Source organism: Lissotriton vulgaris, chromosome 11 (assembly GCF_964263255.1).
Source record: "Lissotriton vulgaris chromosome 11, aLisVul1.2, whole genome shotgun sequence".
Taxonomy (NCBI): Eukaryota; Metazoa; Chordata; class Amphibia; order Caudata; family Salamandridae; genus Lissotriton; species Lissotriton vulgaris.
In genome coordinates, this window is record NC_141699.1 from 1,093,673,670 (window position 1) to 1,093,693,885 (window position 20,216).

A 20,216-nucleotide genomic window follows, 5' to 3' on the forward strand; every position below is an offset into this window, starting at 1 on the left:
GTAATCCTGGCCAGAGAAATTGCATGAGGGTTTGGCGTTTCTAAGATGCAACGATTAACACCCCCGTCTCCAACTCTCTCTCCCTGAACCCACCCTGCTAGAAAAAAACATCACCTTCCCTGCTCCACATCCATCATCCATCCACCCTCATATACATTCAACACTTGATCAGAGCAGCTGGTGAATATATCTGGTAAACAGCCTGGAATAGTGGATTCTGTGTGGTTTTACAACAAAGCAATGGGCCTCACACAATAATTCCCCATTCCACAGGGCCTTACTTTGAATTGCAGTACAGGGACAATTGTGTTGGATGGTAATGGTACAATCGCATGCCCCAGTACCATGCCGGTCGGAATCGAGCCCTTAATGTCAATACCTTCTTGACATCTGAAAATAGGGATAAGTAGAGAAGTGCCGGGGGCAACAAAGGATAAAGAAGGGGTATGTCTCTCGTCGTTTGACGACCCCTAAATTACTTTCATGCTTATGTTAAAGAAAATCTGACTAAGACCAAATCTATTAAATACTGAATTCTAAATGTTATTTTTTTTTTCAAGAGGAAAAACTGGTTCTAACCCATGTGCCTTCCAGATCATGGATGCATGTGAGCGAGAGCGTAAAGTTCATCTGTAAAATCTCCTCGATCAACCACCCTTCGCCCAGCAGCAGTGACAGCAAGTCTTACGTCAACTGGCTTGGATCATATAATGGCAGCCAATCTAAAAAGTTTGCAGAATCTAACCAGCCAATAATTGGGAGATACAGAACATCCTGGAATGAAGGCACGAAAACTGCGGAGCTGGAGATCACGATGCTGAAGGAGGAGGACAGTGGAGAATATCAGTGTGAATTCATTCGCCTTCCGAATTCTAACATTGAGAAGAGCAACAAAGTGCGGCTCAACGTTACAGGTGCCAATGCTTTCATTCGTTCATTACAAGGGTGTCAAGGGCAGCAATGCAAGTTCTTCTTTTAAAAATGTTATATATTCATTGGCTTGTTTATTTTATATATGCATTCCACCACAAAAAACATTATATATAAGTAGGATTTCCTGTTTTCAGTTTCTATTGTGAATTCTGGTGGTTTTTTTCCAGTGTTTTCAAATCTTTCAAAAAATTGTAAGAAATAAATCGGTTTTTATCAGTGTTCACTCTTTTTTGCCCCGTACAAAATCATGGGGATGGCCCTTTTTCCTGCACTTATAAAGAAATTTGATTTTTTTTTCTCTTTACTTTCCTCGTTGATTCCAACTTATCAATTGTTTTTCCTTTCTTTCCTGGTTCTACCCCCGTTCTTTGCAACCTTTCCTTAAATTTATTATTTCAAGTAACTTTATGTTATTCTTTTCACCCCTTTCCTATCTAATTTCACATTACTCATATCCCTCTTCCAAGCTCTCTAGTCCCTCCCCTTGACAAGAATGTGCACTGATTGAGATAACTTGATTAACATTTGTTTGTAGCAGATAAAAGGTTAATGGTGACACTTAACACACCGTCCTGCTGCTCTGTTCTTCAGATAAATGACAAACATGAGCTAAATTAAGGTATATATATAGTGGGTGCTCTATTCTTGCAAACCGGTGTCACACTGCCGTGTTCTTTGTCTTGAGATACAAACATGGAGGTGAGCCAATGTCTGAGCCAATTTTCACTGCTCTAGCTGGTCATATGGAAGAAGCCTGCTAAGGAATCAATAAACCTAGGTCTTTAGTGACAGCAAACTGTGCTGCTGTTATGAAGAAGAGGGTTTATTAAAACATTTCATGAGCTTTTGGGTGCCTTTGGTCATCGGTCTGTGCAACTCACTCCACGAACAATGTTTATTTTGACATTGTTGTGCCATAGCCAAGGGATTTTGAGTCTATTTTGGAAGCAGTCACATTGGTTTTATCAAGCATGCAGGCCTTTGTTTATTTGAAAACAATGTAGAGTCAGTGTTTCTGATGGGCTTGTGTGAAAGTTGCAAAAGGCCCTTTACCTTTCTTTTCTGTGCATGTGCGGTTCTAGTGCTTTATCCACCGTACGGAAAGAACCGCACAGCTCAATACGTTACTAGTAAATATGGTCTTGGTGGTTTGTACAAGTGGTGTTGCCAAGCGTCAAGCCTTGGTTCGTCACCATCAGTTTCAAGCGTCATTTTAACGCGGAGGCAGTGGCAAGGAAGTTTAACTTGGTAGTATCATGAATGGGACCCATGTCAATGCACTGGCTCCACTGGTCCATGCACTTGTTATTGCTGAAACTGACCCGTCTGCAGCTCATGCTAGAAAACATAGAGCTCAGTGGTTGCCTCTTCAGGTTTCTTAGTAGAACTGTCTACAACTCATACGCTAACTTTCACATTTTCTGAACTAATGTATTTGTTAGATCCAGAGCTGTTTAACCAAATCAACACTTAGACTCTTCTGCCGCTCATAGGCACCACTGACGTTATTCATCGCACCCATGATACGTCTGCATGAGGGAGTGGTGCTCGTGTCGGCATGCTTTTCGGACCATCATGATGCAATCCGAATGGTTGGACTGTTGGTGGTGGGACCTTGACGACTCTGGAGGCATCTATGTGCACAGGGAGAGTTCTGGTCACAAACCTGATATCTTAGTTTTCAGAAAGCAAAGCTCAGTCCCACTCTCCATGAAGGAGAAGGACGTCATGGAGTTGCTGCTTGCCCTGGATTGAAACACATCTCAGAGTTCAACACTGTGCGGCTGGCCACTGCAGAGGACAATGCAGTAAACAGGGACCATATAAGCCAAGCCATGCTTCAGTGGATGTAGGGATTCATGGTCCAGGGACCTTGTGGGTGGTCGCCTAGGCACCCAAGTGGCTAACCATGGCCGGAGTGGGTCCAGTGATCTCAGGCTCCCTCTGGATAGGATGCAGCAGGTTCATAGGTCAGCAGGACCTGGATTCTCAAGATGGCCAAACACAGTTTGTTCAGACACACTTGGTCAACAACTGCAGGACCTGAACACCAAGGCAGCGGAGGGGTGTGGGTTCAAGTGAGCCTTTGTTTCTCCAGGTGAGCCCCTCCCACCGGCAATGTTACTTCTGCAGGATGCTCCACTGCACTTTTCACTACCATAGCCCTAGTCCTTGCGTATGGAGGACTTTAGGAGATTTGCACAGGGGGACAACATAAAATCTGTATCACAGTTCTTGATAGAAGGCCACCAACTCTGCAGTCTCCCCATAGACTGGACATGCTGTGTTACCTCCCTGCTCTTGAGTGTTCCTCCACTGCCTGTACCTGTAGCGCCTAGAGCTGTGTGCTTAAATCACCTAAATATATCTGATATCAGTTAAAATATACTATGCAAACTCAGAAAACCAAGAAGTTTGAATTAATACATTTAACAAAGCATGTTTTTTCCTAGGACACAAAACAGTGAATTTGATATGTGGATTCTCTTGTTGTTCGAAGTTCACTTGAAAGCAAAGCAGATGGGGGAAAAATCAATATCTATTTACAGGTTGAAACAATCTGAGCAAAAACCTAAGTGATGGTGTAAGCCCCTTTAAAGAGCCAACACAACCAGATATGTAAATATATGTCCAAATACAGATGATTTAAAAACTGTGAATTGGATACATCTAATTTTATATGTATTCGCTTCGTTTTTTACAGCGCTAAGCATGGTCTCGTGAGTACTCACTACACAGCATAGAATAAAGGTGCATGCTGTTGGATAGCCAGAGTCCAGCTGATTATAGGCTGTGACCCTGATCAGATATTCCTCATGCGCCATCTCCAGGTCTGTACTGTAGTATCAGTACTAGTTAGTCCGGGACAGTTTTTGCTTAGATTCTGGAACTTGTAGTCCTGGTTTTAAGCATGGATAAATGAGACTACACACCCCAGAACTCTAAGAATAACCACAGGGCTGGCCTTACTAGTCCCATTGGCCATCTCACAGCCATGTTTCAGTCATGACAGGAAGCCCAAGGGCAATGCTCCATTGAAGAGTCCACGATTGGGTAGAAGTTGTATCCACCTTCTTCACTGGCAGTGCTCTCCCCACCTGATCTCTTGTAACCCTTCAATCTTCCACCTGCACAAAGCGCTGTGAAGTGGATTTCTAGTAGCATTACAAGAATAAATAAGCAGGCATTGGTAAAGCCAATAGTTCTTGTTTTGGAGTGCAGCCAAGATTGTTATTTGTTAGTTTGGTGTGATGGTTAAATGGTTTGTTATATTTTTACTGGAAGGCCACAAAATAAAACATAAAGAAAGAAATCCTGCCTCTGCCTCAAAGTGGCAGCCATATGCCTGAAATAAAAAATGTATAATAAAAACAATAGTCGGTACATATAATAGAACAGTTGAGGTCCTTTTTTCCTGCCAGGTGTACATAGAACAGGCAAAGAAACCATTTTTAGTTTTAATGCAATGGTCCACCTGTTTCAGGAGGCCTAGGTAGTCTGAGAAGCGGCGACTATATAGAAACACTGGACTTTTCAAGCTACAATACAATACTTCTCAAGGCTCCCCGCCAACAGCAACTTGCTCATAGTCCATCTGAAAATACAATCTCCTCTTCTTTTCTTCAGAAAAGTCTTGAAGACACTCTTTTCACCCTTAAATCGCTGACTTGCCTGTGATCTTCACACAAAAAGGTTAGACTAAAGAAAAAAGCATTGACAAACTAAAGTGTTGGCCACCTTCTCCTGGAGTGAAGCACACTTCTGTTTAGGTGGAGGTGCCCATGTGGTAAGGCAAAATTCTACCACTTGTTATGAGAATAGCCAATGCTCAACACTGTTTACTGTGATAGGCAAAAGCAAAATGTGAATGACAGCTGAAATGACCAATGGATGAAGAGGGCTGACGCAAATGCACTCTAGGTATGTATTTTGTATTTATGATTTATTTTTATTACTTGAGGCTGACTCGACAGTTAAAGCTGAAACTGGGCCAGTCCTCAATAAATTAGAAAAACATTTATAAAAATAGATTGCCCTCTTTGATGGCAGAATAAATCAACCTTATAAAATCACCCAGATATAGCACCACCTTCCACACACCAAGCGCTGCTACGTAGGCTTTGCCGCACGAGGCGGCTCTGGGAATGGAAGATGTTTGATTAAACCTTGAGATAATCTGAGTACGTGCTCAGCTGCATGAGTGGTTTTTCCTATGTAGACTTCCTTTATGCAACTGCCACTCATCTGGATTTTATCAGATAAAATAGAAATATTTCCATATAAAGTGCTGTTGAAGGCAGTCTTAAAAATATGATGTGATCGAAACTGTTTGTCACATGTTTGTGGACGTGCCTGTGACTAATTTGTCGGTATCACTTCTATTTCCTTATAAATGTACATAGGCTTACAAATTCCATTATACGGTTTGTCCACGTGTGAATTTACTTTCATGCTTGGGTGATAACTGTTAGATTCAAATTATATTAGAATGTTGGTTTTGGTGTGAGTCTTGGTTAAGAGGAAAGAGAACAAAGTTTGTTGGCAATGGGTATCAGTGCTGTAAATACTCCCACAACATCCACCATTAAGTGTATATCATGGAAAAAATGCCATTGACCAAAACCAATTAACAATAAAAAATAAGATAAACAACTTATATCATTGATTAAACAAAGACTTAATACTTTTCAACATTTAACAAAATATAAATAATTAACATATCTAGATGCTAAAAGAGAAAATGACAAAAATGATGGTCTGAGTGTTTGTTATGCATCTGTTTCTCTTTCCCGCTGATACATCAATTTCTTCCTCTATCTCTCAAGTTAGTATCTTTATAGCTATATCCATTTACCATACGAACTGGCATATTTTGGGTCATTTGAGGTGAAATAAGGTTGTGGGGTGAGTGGAGCAGCCTGAGTTGATGGAAGCAAGAAGAGAGAATAGTTTTACCTCTAGTGTGTTAGCACTGACAAGCAAGTTAGTCAAATTGCTGGAAAAAAGCCTTCATGGAAAAGATTTTTTTTAGTGAAAGAAACTTGCTTTCCATATCTCTGTCTTCCAAATCTACTGATTTTCAGACCCGGGTATTGGATAAAGATTTATTTAAAGGTGTGGTTTTCAAAGACCTTGGAAAGCAAAGGCCACAGTACAGAAATGGAAACATAAGTACTGCTTGAATCTCGTGTGATGAACAAACTGCATAAGAACTTGTGCAATTGTCCCAATTGTACCTGTGATAAAAGCCATACTCAAACACATACTAATGTAAGTCTTGGTAAAGTACAGCGATAAAGTCAACTCTATTAGGTTCTTGGTCAAACTTGTTGTCTACAAGCAGATTTTCATCTAAATAAGTTTAGCATTTAATTCCATGTTTTTGTAAAGTTGTGATTTCTGACAGATGGTTTATTCCTGAAATACTTTTTTAAAGCAAGGAGAGCAGGCAGGGAAAATTGCAAGACTTGATATGGAAAGAAGTACTTTCAAAACACTAAAGTTGTAAGTTCTTTGGATACTTGTTTCAGTTGTCTTCTCGATATGACATTGGTTGCTCTCAGCCTGGAGCAAGGAGACTTTGACTGCCTCATCCTGTTAAAGATGTCGTAAAGAAGAGGAATAAAGTTGGCGCTAGAGGAGGATTTTATGGTATTTTTCACATAGAAGGATTAGAACTGTGTGCATTAATTACAGCACAATCAGAATCCAAACATATGTGGCCCCTGTACTCGCATTAAAAGTGAGGACCAGGCCTACCCACCATTAGTGTTTGCAAGTAAACATAGCAGAATTCAGATTCAGTTGGATTTGCTCACCATACCGATCCCAATGTTGTAATTTAGTAGTTGTGACGAAAAAGAGATGGTGCATCCGCTGTGTTTGTTGTGAAATGGAAACCTGATTTCAGTAAAGAGAATTTAAGTTTCACGATTGAAGTAAAAAATGATTGTCTTAGTAGTAGGTCAATTGAATTATATGTGCACAGCACGGTGCATATTGAAGTATTGTCACATTATAAGTAGCTATAAGCAAGATAAGAAGGAAAATCAAGTGGACATGCGGGACTACGGTGTAAAAGTGAACCATCCTTTCAGTACTACTTGCGATATATGGTATATTGTCCGGGTGGCTGTGACTAATGTGAATTTAAATTTGTATACAAGAGGCTTTAAGTGCATTTTTATATTTGTTAATGGTTTTTATGAACTTTTACTGTAATAAATTCTACTCCTGACGAGATTCACGAGTATCTGTAGCCATTGGCTAATCAATAGCAGCCCAACCCACCAATAAGAAACTTTACCACAGAGACCAGCAAACGCGTTACAGCTCTAAAGAAGGAAGCGGCTGGTTGGACCTGAAGAGGTTTATAGCGGATGAAAACAGCACATTCGATATTAAATGAGAGGGTTAAGGCATGATAGCTACTCTATTTTAGGAAATGTTTGTTTTTTGTTTTTAATTTTTTCTTTTCAAATTGGAATATCTCTGGAGGACATGAAAATACAATAACAACATAAAAGGGTAAGTTACTAGCAAATCAATTACATTATATAAACCGCTACTCCTGTAGAACTACAGCTCAAACAGGCTCAAATCTAATCCAGCCAAGGTTTGAAGTCAGTCCTACACCCCGCATTACCAATCATTGGGGCCGATTCACAGAACTAACTTAAGACAAAATCCTAAACTTACTACTTTTGGTATTCACAGAAGTTAGTATTTTTTCTTAAGACAGACTTAATTCAGACTTAAGATAGACTTAGACAGATTTAAGACAAAATCCTGTCTCACGTCTGTCTTAAGACAAACTTAAGACAAAATCCTAACTTCTGTGAATACCAAAAGTAGTAAGTTTAGGATTTTGTTTGAAGTTAGTTCTGTGAATCGGGCCCCATGGTCACTGCAAAGTAATCACACAGAAATAACCGTAAGCAGAGAACAACTACCAGTGCAAAGGCAAACACCTAAAAGAAATAGAAAAAATAAAATATGTGGTCATACAACTTTAGATATTGAATACACCCACTTAAAGTATATTGGAAACATGCTAGAATGTTTAAAAAATAAAAGATATAAAGTAAATAACATGAATGTAAAATATGGTCATCTTACCTTAAACATAGAAGAACCTGCACAAATCACACTGTAGAAATGCAAAAAAAAAATACAAGAATTATAATTCGTGCAAATAATGATCATATACCTTTAGACGATGCCAACAAAGAAAAAAAAGTATTAACATAACAGATGCATATACATAGAAAATTACAAACATAGAAATTGTTAATGAATTAGAAAAGACTCGTCCCACATCTAACCATATTCTACTCATATAATAACACATTACATACCTCCCCTCGCCCCCCCAACAAAAGAGAAGGCTGAGCCATGTGGGCTGTACTTATGAGCCTCCAGTATTAAGAGGTCTCCTGATGAAGGTCCATGATTGACTCCCCATGCCCACTTCATCTTCAAGCCCAGCAGCATCATTTACAAAGCCATCACAACCAATACCCCGATTGTCGTCTCTGGTGGTTCTTGGCACACCCACAGTCAGGACATGATCAGACTGCAGACTATGAATTGTAAAAAAGAAAAAACAAAGCAGCCGGCCATTTCTATCCATCCACGCAGGATCTGAGCAACATCCCCATATCCATCCCGACCGCTCCAGCGCTGCTCCAAGCGTTGAAGACGGACCTGTTTAGAGAACAGTGCATCGCGGTGCATTACCAGTGCACAGCCAAGCTGCCTCTCCTGCAACTCGTCGACTTTATGCTTTCATTTGACCCTGTACAGCGCTCCACTACATTTTGGCTAGGATCCCAATTTAGAAAAACCATATATATATAAAAAAATTACTGATAAATCAGGATTAACAGAAAGCACGCAAGACCTCCACCAATGGACAAAATAGTCTATACGTGTACTCCATACCTCAAAAATACCTCAGACCAGCATAGCCTACTGCAGATGAAGTCTGACATGTGCAGTGGTGATCCAAAATGCATGTTGTTGCAGCCATACCTTTCCTAATGCATCCCATCTCTACTCTTGCTCTCCACTCTGCCTTGACACTTTGATGGTGTCCTCTTTGCTAGCCTCACATTTGTTTTTTCACACAACTGCAATCCTATGCTGTTCTTATAGAACATACATAGTATTTGCATATTTGGAGAATATAAGATTATCAAGCAGCTGTGTTTGCCCATGGATGTACTTCCAAGGGCGTGGCTGTAACAAAACACAGAATATCACAATCTACCAAATGCATCAGCGTATGGTAGGGCTTAGCCACCAGGCCTCTGCGTGAAGGAATGGCAGCACACTCCCCTAAGAACAAAACAATCACTGCTGCTTTCTGTTGAGTTGTGCCATTGCAGGACATGTGCAAGGCAGGCACCTGGTCTTCCCTTCATACATTTGTGAAACTGGACTCAGGTGTCAAGGCTGATGCATTGTTTGGAAGATCAGTGGTTCAGCAGATTTTCAAATAGTTGTTTCTCTTTTTCTATTTCTTGTTTACCTGATGGCCTTTCTTTCTAATTCTTAGACCTTGCAAGGAACTCTTTTAGAGTTAAAGATCTGCATATCTGCCATTTTCCCTCATAGACCTTGGATCAATCAATCAATCAATCAATCAATCAATCAATCAATGCATTTCTAAAGCGCGCTGCATACCCGTGAGGGTCTCAAGGTGCTGGGGGGGGGGGGGGCTGCTACTGATCGAAGAGCCAGGTCTTGAGGAGTCTTCTGAAGGCCAGCAGGTCCTGTGTCTGTCGTAGGGGGATGGGGAGGGTGTTCCATGTCTTGGTGGCGAGGTGGGAGAAGGATCTGCGGCGGCTGTGGTTTTCCTGATACGAGGAACTGTGGCGAGGGTGAGGTTGGTAGAGCGGAGGCAGCGGGTGGGGGTGTAGAAGCTGAGTCGGTCGTTGAGGTATGCTGGTCCGGTGTTGTGAAGGGCTTTGTGTGCGTGGATGAGGAGTTTGAAGGTGATCCTCTTGTTGACGGGGAGCCAGTGCAGGCCTCTCAGGTGGGGTGTGATGTTGCTGGGTCGGGGGATGTCGAGGATCAGTCATGCCGAGGCGTTCTGGATTAGTTGTAGTCGTCTCAGGAGCTTGGTTGTTGTTCCTGAGTAGAGGGCGTTCCCGTAGTCGAGTCTGCTGGTGACGAGGGCCTGGGTGACGGTTTTCCTCGTGTCAGCGGGGATCCATTTGAAGATCCTGCGGAGCATTCGGACGGTGTTGAAGCAGGATGCGGAGACGGCGTTGACTTGCTCTGTCATGGATAGGGTGGAGTCGAGGATGACCCCTAGGTTGCGTGCGTGGTCGGTGGGTTCCGGGGCTGTGCCTAACAATGTGGGCCACCAGGAGTCGTCCCAGGCTGATGGGGTGGGCCCGAGGATGAGGACCTCCGTCTTGTCTGAATTCAGCTTCAGTATGCTGTCCTTCATCCATTCGGCGACGGCCTTCATTCCTCTGTGGAGGTTGGCTTTGGCGATGTGGGGGTCTTCGGTGAGGGATATGATCAGCTGGGTGTCGTTGGCGTAGGAGATGATGTTGATGTTATGTTGTCGTGCGACGTGGGCGAGCGGTGCCATGTAGATATTGAACAGCGTTGGGCTGAGGGAGGATCCCTGTGGGACGTTGCAGATGATCTGGATGTTCTGCAGATGGAAGACCTGAGATAAGGCAGAAGTGTGTTGATGTGTTGTAACAGCTAGTTTGTGTCTCATGACACTTTTGCAACACTTTGAAACATCAGTGGGAACCAGATAAAGAATCTGCAGAAAGAACACCATTGTTGGGAAATGTACATTCATTCTACTGCACCTCTCACAGGTCTTTAAAATGCCGAAGTCACTCCTGTTTCTACAGATCTTCTAGTTACTTCATCATCAGTTACCCTGTGTGTTTTGCTGGAGATTTTGGTCCTCTCTCACTCTTCACTCTCTTTCTCTCGCTCCAATTCACCTCTCTTCCTTCTCCTGGCGACCATGAGGAGTAATTAGCTCACATGAAAGTCCACTTAGAAGATGTATTTAAATTGATCCTGTAGAGTAGCAGTCACAAATTGACTGGAATATCGATCAAACATTGCGTTTATAGGGAGAAAGGCAAATGCGTGGATGGTTGGTGGCTGGTAGTTTGGATAAAGAGACACTGTGTAGTTTCTAAGGGAGTTTACGACCTGTGGTACCTACTCTTGGCTGTGAGAGGAAGTGAGTTTCAGTTACCTTTTAATGACTTCCTGAATGCAGTCCAGTTGACTTTAGATATGAGGGATTGATGTGGTGAAGGTTGTATCATCTCAAGGGGCAGCCTGTGTAATGAAATGGCTCTTTTCTCTGCTGACCATCAGGATGCAAGACTTAACCCAGACTTTTCTGTGTCTTAGGAGCAGTCAAGATAATATCTACTGAAACTCCAAATGTTACCCAATGCCAGGAGAAGAGGACAAATAGCGTCGGCGTGGAAACTGGCATCATACTGGGGGTTGCACTAGTGGCTTTCGTCCTGCTGCTGGGCCTCATTGTGTTTATGTTTACATGGAGGAAGAGAGGTAAGTTCAGCTTACTGTATGTGTTGTATTAATGCAGTTTGTCATGTTATTGTGTAGTATTCTGATTGTTCATTTACCACCCTTGTACACATAAGTCAGAACTTGATATCAAATACTGGTGTGTCTTTGTCCAGCTTACTTGCATCTTCAATCCAAGTCAGTTGAGTTATTGGGTTATGTAAGTCGATTGTATACAGAAATGGGCGTACATTTTCTGTTAATGACTCTAATGGGGCAATATCTGTCTAAATGATATTTAGGATACAATATTTAAGTCAGACAATATTCGGAAAATCACATTCTGCTACTACACTATTATAAATAATGTGCTTTAAAGAATAAACCAAGGCTCCTGGAAGCTCTTACAGAAAAGAAGGATGAAGAGATTGTGGAATTAAATGATAGATAATACTGAAAAAGGTTGGTTGTTCTTAGAATACACCTCAAACATTGGGAAATCCATTCTTCACAATGCATATTGGGAGATGTCTTAAGTACTTTGAACGCCTTTCTTATAACACCCCTTCCTAAATGTGAGAACCTTGCTCCCTAGATGCAGGCACATGTATGACTGTTAATAAGAAAGTTAATAGGAAGATTCCTGCTTACTTCAATCTCTCAACATTTCTTCTTTTTTAAATACCTCAACTTCCCTCTCTATTAATCACCTTGCCTCACCAGTTGTCCTGTTTTTTTTCTATGTCTTGTGGAGATAAATGTCCCCCTTTTCTAGTGGGTACACAGTGGTTATGTGTTTATTCCTTATTGTAAATTATGTTATTTTCTTGTAAATATGATTTCTGGTTAAAGATCCCCCAGCCCCAAGGTAGTGTGCTCAAGCTAATGTTGAGGAATGCTTGCTGGTGGCAAGGAGGGGCAGGTGTGTTGGATAGTGGGCATTCAGAGGGGGTCTAATGTGGATAGTGATGCTCCAGGGACATTTGGTACCTTCATAGAAGGCATGATTGACCCAGTTATAGGGCTGGCCTCCCAGGGTTTATTATAATTTACTAGGTCTCATGACAACACTGTTGTGGTGTAGTTGCAGCTCTACGTTTACACCTCTGCATTTCATCTCTTTCCGCGGTCAGGCACGGAGTTGTGGAGGTGAGGAGAACAATGGCCCCACGTCTCCTGCACGTCTGTGGCACCACAGCTGGTTCCTGCTTCCCTGTAGCCCTGTAGCAACAGGAAACTCAGGGGCAGATAAATGTGACTTTAGTTTAAATCCTACAGAAAGCCAGAATCGCAGCCTCCTGCTATGCTGGCCATAGGCGATGATGATAGTGACTATGAGTAGTAACAGGCAATCTTGTTTAAACAACAAGAGAGTGTCAAAAATTATAAAGAAAAATAGCACACATCAGAGATAAAGATTTTCCTGTCGGATTCACAGTGGAAATCATTTAGGATTTAATCAGAAGCCCTCACTCACCACCCTGGTGAGTGAGTACATCACTGTCTCAAAAGAAATCCAGCTCCGCAGTAATCTGGCGATGTAGAACCAGTGAGGCACTCCACTTCTCCTGTTGGGCCCGATGATGAAGCATGTCACCACCCAGGGTGGTGAGTGAGGGCTTCTGAATAAATCCTAAATGATTTCCACTGTGAATCCGACAGGAAAATCTTTATCTCTGATGTGTGCTATTTTTCTTTATAATTTTTGACACTCTCTTGTTGTTTAACCGATAGTGACTATGACACAGAATATATTTTCTCTGGTTCTGAGGCTAAAAGGAGATACAACCTTGGGTATCAGACAGAGTTGCTTCAACACAAGAAACACAACATAGGTTTTCCATTGACCTCAGTGGACCCACAAAACATGATTTGTGCAACCAGTTTCCAGCCTCAGACTTTGGCCCCGGTCCACCTCACTCGGAAGTAGGAGAAATCTTAATAACAGAGAGGTGGAAACGTTAATATTCCCTTGTGTTTTTTCCCTTTTATCAACCTGTGGAGGGATCATAGACAAAGCTTCTGGATATGTATTAGTGGATTCCCTGCTGTACAGTGTGAGCAGTCCTTCATTTGTGTCCACTATGATGCTAACTCATCCTACCCACTTGATGACAAGGTGGAAGCATCAGTGAAGGGGTTTTTTGGCCAAAGAACTTGCGTTACATTCCAGTATATATGTAGCCTACACTCCCCAGTCACTGCTTCATGGTTTCCACATATTATCTGGCATAATTTAGAAAGGAGAGGGTGGGGTTCCCCTCCAGGGGGTTATGAATCAGCCAGTGTGGTTTTTAATTAGTCACTTTTGATTTGGCTTCTTTAGTAGCTTCAGCAGCAGGATTTGCAGTTTCAGCTAAATAGTATCAGGCACATGCATCAAAGCTTTTTGCGATCGCAAACGGTGCGATTCGCAAAAATCGTCCATTTGCGATCGCAAAATTAGCTTTTGCAATGCATGAAACAACTTGCCCCTCACAATTTAAAAAATTGAAATTTTTTGCAATTTATTAAATTGCGATTGCATTTAAAGAATCACAATCTACAAAAAGCAAATAAGGAATGTGTGGGAAACACTATTTTTATAGTGATTCCTACATGCATAGGCTTTTGCTAGTCCTTAATTGTGATTCCTTAATTATCACAATTAAGGACTCGCAAAATCATACCTTGATGCCTGTGCCAGTATACCTGGGTGTTTGAGAAATGAATAGCTCATTGGACAGCCAGATAGTCCATCACCAACTTTTGCTTCCATAGCTTTTCAGGAGTGATCTGGATGATATGATGAAGCAGTCGACAGAGGATCAAAAGTTGTTATTTTCATTCTGACGGGCGGCCTGAGGCCATCGAGCTTCAGAATGACAATTTTCGGCCTCTGGGTCTAGGGATCTCCCGTAATCTGTCACAGATCCCAATTAGCTGCACTGTCTAAGACTCAAGCTCTCCTGTTTGCGGCATGTTGCATCCACATCCAATAGAAGTAGGTCGGTGAATCACTTCACTTCACTTCAAAAAGCTTTATTTCGACAATATTGTCATAAAAGCAAGGCAACACAGTATACATAATTTGACTAATAGATTGATCTTACAAATCAATATATACAGTGGTAAAAGCAAAAAAACCAATTAATCATTACATCTTAGAGGATTTAAAAATAAATAATTTCATCAATGGTATCGCCACAGAATTCATATATCATACACTATACAGTACAAGCATGATGTATAATGTAGTAAGATACCACAACTCAGGGGCACAAACCTCAAGACGCAAGGTTAACCACTTTAAAGGTAACCTATAAAATATATCAAGTTAATACAATCAGCATTTAATAAAACTCCATACGTGATATAGATAAAAGGGTTAAAAGGTTATTAAACAGATTTAAGGTGCAAGTAATAAAAGATGATACACCATAAGGTTCAATCGCACTATGCAAAGATCAAATGGATGCTGCAGCGGAGGGTGAACCTGGTAGCAAGGGTGCTAGGTTATTCTCGGTAGGTACAGTTTTTGATCAGATGCACCAAACCCACTTTAGATATTTGCCCAAGGGGATAGCAAAACAAGCAAGGGATCAGTCCTCAGGATTCTAAAGGCTTTGCTGCTTTGCCTGGTGACCAAGTTCTTCCACATAGGCACTAGCTAAATCTTTCGTGGGGCAACATAGGCGGAACATATAAAGAGAACATGTTGGTACGTTTCTGCGTGTTCGGCACAATATGGGCACTTATTATCTCCCGCTTCTGACCACTTTGCGGTGTAGCTGGAGGGGTGACCCTATGCCCCTTAGCATAGGGTAGATGGAGTACCCTATGCTAAGGGGCAAGACTGATTTGGGCAGGAATGCTGCTTTTGTCTGGAGAAATAGTTTGTCTCTGAAGAGTGAAGTCGTAGTGGCATCACAGACAGCGCCTGCCGTTCACTCACTTCCTTTGCTGATGTTATAGTGAGAGGGAATCTATCTTGATGGTTAATCCTTTTTTTTAATTTCAAAGTATTTTATTGAAGATTATATAGATATATAAAACCCGTTCAATGCTCATGACGGAACCCAGCCGCCATGAGCCACGGGTGGCCTGTGCGCATGACGGCTGTGTTCTGTCACGACCCCGCCCGCGATTGGAATGTCCAGCACCGGGCTGGAATTCCTGCCGCAGTCAAGGCGTTAACATGTTTATGTAGGTGGGAGTGACATCCAACCGCAAAAGGCATTTCTTGAGTGCCCCTCCAGAACTGTCTGTAAAACTATGTTTTTAGCCAATATATTCTTCAAATTGCAGTTTAAAGTGCACCATTGGGCCCTATTTCACTTAAGGTTTGTTACCTTGGCGACCCCTTCCACGGTCGATCCTGTTTAGCTGAAGCACCATTTGCCCTACCAGTTTTAGGGTTTGTGCAGTGCTGTGAAAACACGATTACGGTAAAAATAAAACTTTCGCTTAATGTGGAAACTCACTTACCAGCTCACTGAAAAAGAAACATTTGCTTTGCAGGAAACAGAAAACCTCGAAGCGGAACCTCGCACTTGGTAAGTTTCCTCCCATCAACCATGCTTTTTTTTTTATTTCTTTTTGACAGCTGAGGTGAATGTGGCGGCTTGCTCGTGGGTCACTGCTTGGGTGGACAATCCTGTGTGGGTTTTGAGACCGGTGTGTAAGCCGATGAAAAAAGCTTCAAATTCTGACAAAACATACTCAGCATTTCATCCTTCAGAAGTCAATAACATAAGTACCATTGAGTTGCTCCATTACTCAGAACACGCTTAATGTGCTAATAGACAATTTTGTTTCATTGAATTTATGGATCACTTTTTACCAACCAAGCAAAAATGGTACAAAAGGCTGAAGAAGTAGGCCACATCACAAAGCAACAGAACAAAAATATGGTGAGCCCAAGGTACATTAAGAAGGTTACAGTAAGGGAGAAGAATGTAGTGTATCTAAAAGGTGAGGAGAAAAGAGGTGAGTCCTTAGTCTCTGAGTTTCTGAATTCCAAGAGGTTTGGAGCACTTCTCTAGTCAATGGAATGTTGGGGCCAATTCACAGAACTAACTTATGAGAAAATCCTACATTTACTACTTTTGGTATTCAGAGAAGGCATTTAGTAGTCTTTAGTTAGGAATTTGCCTTAAGTTAGGATTGTCCTTTAAGTTAGGATTTTGTCCTAAATTATGATTGTGTTCTAAATTAGGATTTTGTCTTAAATTTGGATTTTGTCCTAAATTAAGATTTTGTCCTAAATTAGGACTTTGTATTAATTTAGGATTTTGTCCTAAATTAGAATTTTGTCTTAAATTAGGATTTTGTCTTAAAGTAAACTTAAGACAAACTTAAGGTAAACTTAAGTTTAACTTGAGACAAAATCCCAATTTAAGATAAAATCCTAATTTAGGACAAAATCCTAATTTAAGATAAAATACTAACTTTGGACAAAATCCTAATTAAGACAAAATCCTAATTTAAGACTACTAAATGGCTTCTGTGAATACCGAAATTAGTAAATTTAGGATTTTGTCGTAAATTAGTTCTGTGAATTGGGCCCGTTGTTCCAGATCCTGGGTGTATGGACTGAGAATGCTGTTCCCTTCTTCTTGTGTGACATTGTCTACTTTAGATAGGCAGTTTTCAAGCTCGGTATGTTACAATATTGTTTCGGAAAACCGTGTATTTGATGCACCTGGGGCTGTAGATGAAACAGGCCTGGATGGAACCCAGTTGGATTCTCCAGCTGGTTTAAACTCCGACTGCCTTAATTGTAATACAGTAACGTAAGAGTTAGAGTCGAGGATGTCGTCGAGTAGATTGTTGCCTCAGTTCAGATAGAGATGGCCAAAGCTTCCACAGCTGATCTGAAATCAGTTCCAAGTATAAAAAGGCTCACCTTTTTCTGGAGTTAGTAATGGTGCCAAACTGTCATAGTTTGTTAGCAAAGGAGAGGTCTGCGTTGAGAGTGAGCCCCTTAAATTTAGTGTGTTCGCTGTCCACTTTGGGTGAAGCCACCATGACTGGTGTGTGCTAGCCCGCCTTGGATCATGGGGTGTTTGGCAGTGTTAGAGAAGGAGAGAACTTCTGCCTATGTGTGGTTGTGTTTTAAGTTGGTGCCCAACATCCACGTCTGAATTAGTGCACAGGATGTTTTGAGCCGCTGAGAGGTGTCCACTGAAGAGTTTGTAAAGTAGTTTTATTTGTCTAAGTATCAATGCGTTCTGAGGTTGTCTGTAAGTTAGGTACCCAGGGATTCATGTAGAGGATGAAAGTTGATGTGGCAGAGAATGGCTCCTGGGACTCTAGAAGGAACAGGAGGTTTTAGGCCTTGAGTTACTGATCTGGACAAGCTGGTAGCAGTTGTTCAGGTAAGACGTAAACCATTACAGAACTGTCTTAATGAAACCTGCGCTTGTTTCAAGGGCATTGATCGCTGCTTGTGAGCAATAGTGCAGGCCAGGGTCACGGGAGACCACAGCAGGTTCTTAGCGGGTGACACGTCTTGATGAAAGTGTAACAATAGATGGTACCCCTCCCAGAATCCTGAATTTGTGCCTAACACTTAGAGTGTTTTCACAGTGGGTCCGTAAGTATACTGACACCACTGAGCACCACAACACACCTTAGCGCGTGTGTTGAATATTCACTTGTCAAGTGGCATGATTTTTGCCACTCACTCACTTTTCACCTGTTCCTGATGAAAGCCCTCACATTTTTCCTAGGGCTGAAACATGTAGACCAAATTTTAGACAACTAAGAGTGCAATTCACTCCAGTAGTTGCTATCTATTTTTAGTTGTATCCTGGGCCACCATCATTAAACACGTAAGGGAAGTATTCCCAGAGATACTTTAAAATTTTCACTATACCACTTCACACACCAGTTCCGCTGTAATCAGGCGTCGTAGCACAACCGGGGCGACACTCGGCACCCGGTTGGGACCCCAATGATGAAGCATGACACCCACTAGGTTGGTGTGTGAGGGGTCTTTTAACAAAACCGAATGGTTCCCTGGCACTGTTCACTATAACAGTGAGTCACAATTCTTTCCTCAGTGGGTTCGTCCACTTTGTTTCAGAGCTTAGAGGTCTAACAAAATCAGCAGGCAGCAGTGATCTCTGTAATTGACCAGCATAAGTGAGTACTTGTAAGGGTGCTTTCACTGTGCTATAGCATGGCGTGATGTCTGGTTGATGGACCTGCAGATGGTTGTTCTTGATATTCTTACCCTGTACATGATGTTCGGTTCATAGGGAGGTGGTTGATGGGTCTCTAGCTGTCAAGTTCAGCTGGATATGTGTTTTCAGCAGGGGGGTCTTTCCTGTTTTGTGGTGGTCGAGGAACTATCCTTGGGTCAGGGAGTCAGTGGACAAGTTTAGGGGAGGGGTTTGTTCTTCTCCAAGAAGCGATAGCTGAATGTTACCTTGACATTAGGTGGCCTTGAGTGCATGAGGCTCTCAGTTGGGTCTCTGAGAGGTATCTAACGTTGGTCCATTTGTAGATCTGGGATTATAGGTTAAGTGTATGTCTGCTTTGTGTTGTTGTGTGGCCTGATTTTTCTTATCTTTTGTGGTGAAGAAGTGGTTCAAAATGTGCGCGTCAACCGGTTGTGGGATTGGGGTTGGGATGCCATGAGGTAGCCAGGCAAGCCCTACAGTACCCTGACACCTTGCTACATCCACCACTAGAACCAATTCTGTCTGGAGAAAAAAACATGCATTAGAAAAACAGGAAGAGGAAGAACAGAATATGATACACCCAACGGGGTGCAGGAATAACAAAGGATGGAGCTCTGAAGCTCTTTTGGAGGAGTCTCTACAACTTAGCACGTATTCATTTGTTGTTTTTACAGCACCGGCTCACACCCTTAGCCTGTTTGTTATTGTTTAATAAAAAACATATAGAAATTAATTCAGATTGTAGACACTGACCCTGAAGCAGGAGCCCAAGAGGCACTGGGCGGTGATTGCTTTAAGAAAGACTTTGAAGGTAAGATGCGCCATAAGTCTTTAGCATGTACTCCATGTATAGCCTCGAGCCAAATACCAGGGGAATAATAAAGATGCGGGTGTACTGATGTGCTTGACATATAGGTCACTCTGCAGCAACTTGCTATTGAGAAGGAAGGAAATAGCTGAAAGCAACACCCAGGTTGTAAGTGTAAGAGACAAGCAAAACAGAAGTAGCAGAAAATATGTGGCAGAACAAAAAAAGTCAAGGCAGTGGTGTTATCTGACCCAAATTGTAGAGGAAGTGACTTCACATAGCCTTTGTCACCCATGACATCACAGGAAATCAAATTGCTCGACCTAACAAGTCTGAAGCATATCTGTTTGTGTCTTTTTAAAAATGTATTCCTTGAAGCCTGCAGAATGTTATTGATAAGAGCTTAGAAACCTTTGCCAAGCCAATAAAAGATAAAGGCGGATGCCCACTTGTAATGCCATGTTGCTTAAACACAAGGGTTGTAAAGCTGTGAGAAGGGCCTGGAAGCTACAGTATAAGAGTATTGGTTACTGCCCTATAACACTCCTAAAGGATGTTTCTGAGTCACAACTGGAAAGAGAATGTTGCTTGTTTTTGAGGAATCGGATGAAGATAGTTCTTAGAAATATTTTAATGGAGCACCAGTGAGTCCAGGCTTGTCAAATCACCCTCAAATTTTCGAAAATCCATTTGCTGGTTTTCTTTCTGCCCACACTTGTCAACCACTTGCTGATTTCTCTCTCTCTGCCTGAACTTACCAGTGTGTGAAAGAGAAGGAA

General features: G+C 41.8%; 1 protein-coding gene across 1 annotated transcript in view; it reads left to right on the forward strand.

Annotated features, from left to right (window-relative positions):
* LOC147684210 (programmed cell death protein 1-like) overlaps positions 1 to 20,216 on the forward strand; it is a 51,745-nt gene that overhangs the window by 23,706 nt on the left and 7,823 nt on the right. The window contains exons 2-4 of the mRNA XM_086944612.1: positions 561 to 914; positions 11,338 to 11,502; positions 15,961 to 15,995. Coding sequence (XP_086800738.1) covers positions 561 to 914; positions 11,338 to 11,502; positions 15,961 to 15,995 — 554 coding nt within the window. The remainder of the gene's footprint in view (positions 1 to 560; positions 915 to 11,337; positions 11,503 to 15,960; positions 15,996 to 20,216) is intronic.